We start from the raw sequence: 3,368 nt of genomic DNA on the forward strand, positions 1-3,368 counted from the left end.
TCTCTCTCTCTTTCTCTCTCTCTCTCTCTCTCTCTCTCAAACTTTTACTTCCGACTTTTAGAAGTGTTTTTCTCTGAGCTGCCAAGGATTTTGAAAAATCGTCCCTTTGTATCACGAATTATCACGTTTTTGATAAAGGGGAAGGGGATAATTGTAAGGTGTTCCATGGCCTTTTTCTATATTTAATGGTGATTTTATGCAGATTTCTGGATGATCAAAAACGCCCAGAACATCATTGGGTCTGTCAGCTGCTGCCCAGGATGCTTCAGTCTCTACCGTGGCAGCGCTATCCGTGACGTCATGACCAAATATGCCAGCCCTACCAGGGCTCCCTACTCTGTCTACGTCAAGGATACAGGTGTGTGTGTGTGTGTGTGTGTGTGTGTGTGTGTGTGTGTGTGTGTGAGTGAGTGTGTGTGTGACTGTCTGTCTGGCTGGCTGGCTGTTTGTCTGGGAGTGCGGAAGTGTGTATGAGTGGGAGACCCGGGGAAGGAGGGGGTGGGCTGAATGTATGCATGTTTATATATTCATGTGTGTGAAAGAGAGGGAGAGAAAATGTTAGAGAGAGAGGGGGAGAGAGAGAAAGAGAGAGAGAGATAGAAATAAAGAGAGAGAGAAAGAAAGAAAGAGAGAGAGAGGGAGGGGGTGGGAGTGTGTTAAGGTGTTTTTGGTGTTTGTAAAATTGTCTCGTCATGTTTAAAGGAATGTTCTTCAGGTTCAGTCCAGAAGTTACAATATTTCTAATTGGTACCTTTGCCAATGGTTCCCCCTTTCTCTTCCCCTTCTCTTACACCCCCTACCACATACAAGCACTCTATAATTCTCTCTTTCTCTCCTTGGGTCTGCCCCCCCCTGTTTTTTCCACTCCCTCCGCCCACACACACTTTTTCCCTTACTCCAATCTGGCTCACTTTCCTTTCAAAAGCTAATAAATACTATTGCTCCATATTCTTTCTGATACTTAATTGACGTTAAAGCATTGATGGCGCTGTAAAATCCGTAACCTTCTAACTCATACACGGCTTCCCTCAAACGCGATCTGCCTGCAGGTGAAGACCGATGGATGGCGACTCTGATGATGATCAACGGCTGGCGCATGCGATACTCACCCTTCGCTGACAACACAACATACTGTCCCGACTCCTTCGGGGTGAGTGGGGGCACTGTTGGAAATGTCCATGCGTGCGGAGGGAGATAAAGAGGGAGAAAGAAAGAGACGGGGGTAAAGCAAGTAGACAGGAAGACAAAGAAAGACTGGAAAGAGACAAGGAAAGTGGGGGAGAGTGAGTGAGAGAGGAGAGGGTAAAGATATCGAGAGAGACGGAGACACGACGAACATATGACTGAGTGAGAGAGGCAGAGGGGAGACAGACAGACAGACAGACAGACAGACAGACAGACAGACAGACAGACAGACAGACAGACAGACAGACAGACAGACAAATTGGGGGAAGAGAGATAGAGTCGAGCAGGTTAATGATACTGAATCGTCTCGACTGATAGACTTCAGTTCTGTAGCTGTTTTCTCTTGGAGATAAGTCAATATTCACATGTTCACTAAATTTTGGCAATGTGCGCCAGTTCAGTTTTTCATCTGCAAAAGTCACCACTATCCTTTCAAGACGACTAAACGGTGGAAGTGTAAATTAACATCGCCTTTTGCTATTTTTTTTTGGGTTATCTGATCGCAACAACATCAAAAGATATACAAACTAGGCAACCTCAGCAATGAACTTAGCTACTCTTGATGACCAACTTTGTCAGAACCGCTGAGGTACTAAGCAAAGTCACCAGAACTTGGTATAAACAATAATAATTCTTTAAATCATTACGATGGTGTCATAAAAATGATATTCAACTCAGCAATGCGTTTCCTGTAACTTGCGTCCACCCTTTTCAAAAACAAACATGAACAACCCACGTATTGTCAGCATGATCTTTCTATACTGTGACGTAGGAATTCGCCCCACGGATCGCCACGTTAGCCAGCCCCTGAAAGCAAATAGATCTGTTTGTCTCGTATGCGTATGTGATATATATAGTCGTAAAACTACAAGCAAGCCTCGGCGGAAAGTTCTAATTTCTTCGTTGTTGCTGAAACTTTAATCTTATTGTGAATGAAATAATCCCGTGAATTAAGTACAGCGGTCACAAGTTGTGTCAAGGTAGTTGGGGTGGACTGGTTACAAAAAGAAGTGGTACGGTAGGCATAATTATTGAGAAGCTTAGAAGTGAATAGGGGTGTTATGTACAAACTCCTTCAAACTTTTTCTAGACCGTTCCAGTCTCCGTAAAGTGACTCAAAGTTAGCAACTGCAGTAGTATCCATTTCGTGTTTGTAATAGCTGTAACAATTTTCCCCCATTCACACCATTAAGATCATTTAGGAGGCAGGCTGCTTTGCCCTTGCCTGTCAGGGGTGGACCAGCCCGGGCTGGGAGGGATACACGTCCCAGCAGACAGACGGGATTACTCGATCCCCCATGGGTATTGCACTCACGGTCTTCTGCGTGCGATGGCAAAGCGAACAACTTCTACACCACATATGCCGTAGTCGTGTTTGTTTGTTTCATCTGAGTTAAAAGCAGCACATCAAACACAACAACGGGTCATTCAGTCCAGAGAGAAAGCAAGAGAGACAGGTACAACAGAAGAAAAGGGGAGAAGAAGGATCTACCATTTTTAGTTTTAGTTAGAGTTTTACGGCACTTGCAACACACAATAAGGGTCATACAAGTGCCGAAGAACAGATGTGCCACAAGTGAGTAACATACACAAAAAAAGGAGGAAAGATAAAGACGATAGATGTTTGATAGAAAAGAAGGAGCAAACCACACCAGAGCACCCGCCAACCACCCAAGTAGGATCTACCATTGACCCTGTTTCGTGGAGAACACAATTAAAAGAAAACAACAACAAAAGCAACAACAAGAAGAACAACAACACAGTAGAAAAAAACAACTTTCGGTGTACGTATTACAGAAACTCAATTTTTAACCCGAAGGAGACCCAGTTTTTGGCTTTGAATCTGGAAATCTTGCCTTGGTCCACTTTCAGGGTAGATACTCGACTATGACTTGCGCTCAAGCGAGAACCAATTGACTGTTAACTTCTTCCTTATCGTAGTTGATCCTTTTTAAAAATATTTGAAACTAGAATGACCGAATCTGGGTGATGTTTCTATATTTCTTTACTCTCTTAAGCCCTGTTTGTGTGTTTGTTTGTGTGTGTGTATGTGTGTGTGTGTGTGTGTTTGTGTGTGTGTGTGTATTTGTGAGAGAGATATATATAGAGAGAGAGAGATAGAGAGATAGAGAGATAGAAAGAGAGAGAGAGAGAAAGAGAGAGAGAGAGAGAGAGAGAGAGAG

The 3,368-nt window shown here is 43.6% G+C and overlaps 1 protein-coding gene across 1 annotated transcript in view; it reads left to right on the top strand.

Annotated features, from left to right (window-relative positions):
- LOC106011246 overlaps nucleotides 1–3,368 on the top strand; it is a 26,211-nt gene that overhangs the window by 18,840 nt on the left and 4,003 nt on the right. Inside the window, exons 10-11 of the mRNA XM_035968751.1 lie at nucleotides 203–358; nucleotides 1,050–1,150. Coding sequence (XP_035824644.1) covers nucleotides 203–358; nucleotides 1,050–1,150 — 257 coding nt within the window. The remainder of the gene's footprint in view (nucleotides 1–202; nucleotides 359–1,049; nucleotides 1,151–3,368) is intronic.

This window comes from Aplysia californica, unplaced genomic scaffold (assembly GCF_000002075.1).
Source record: "Aplysia californica isolate F4 #8 unplaced genomic scaffold, AplCal3.0 scaffold00079, whole genome shotgun sequence".
Classification (NCBI taxonomy): domain Eukaryota; kingdom Metazoa; phylum Mollusca; class Gastropoda; order Aplysiida; family Aplysiidae; genus Aplysia; species Aplysia californica.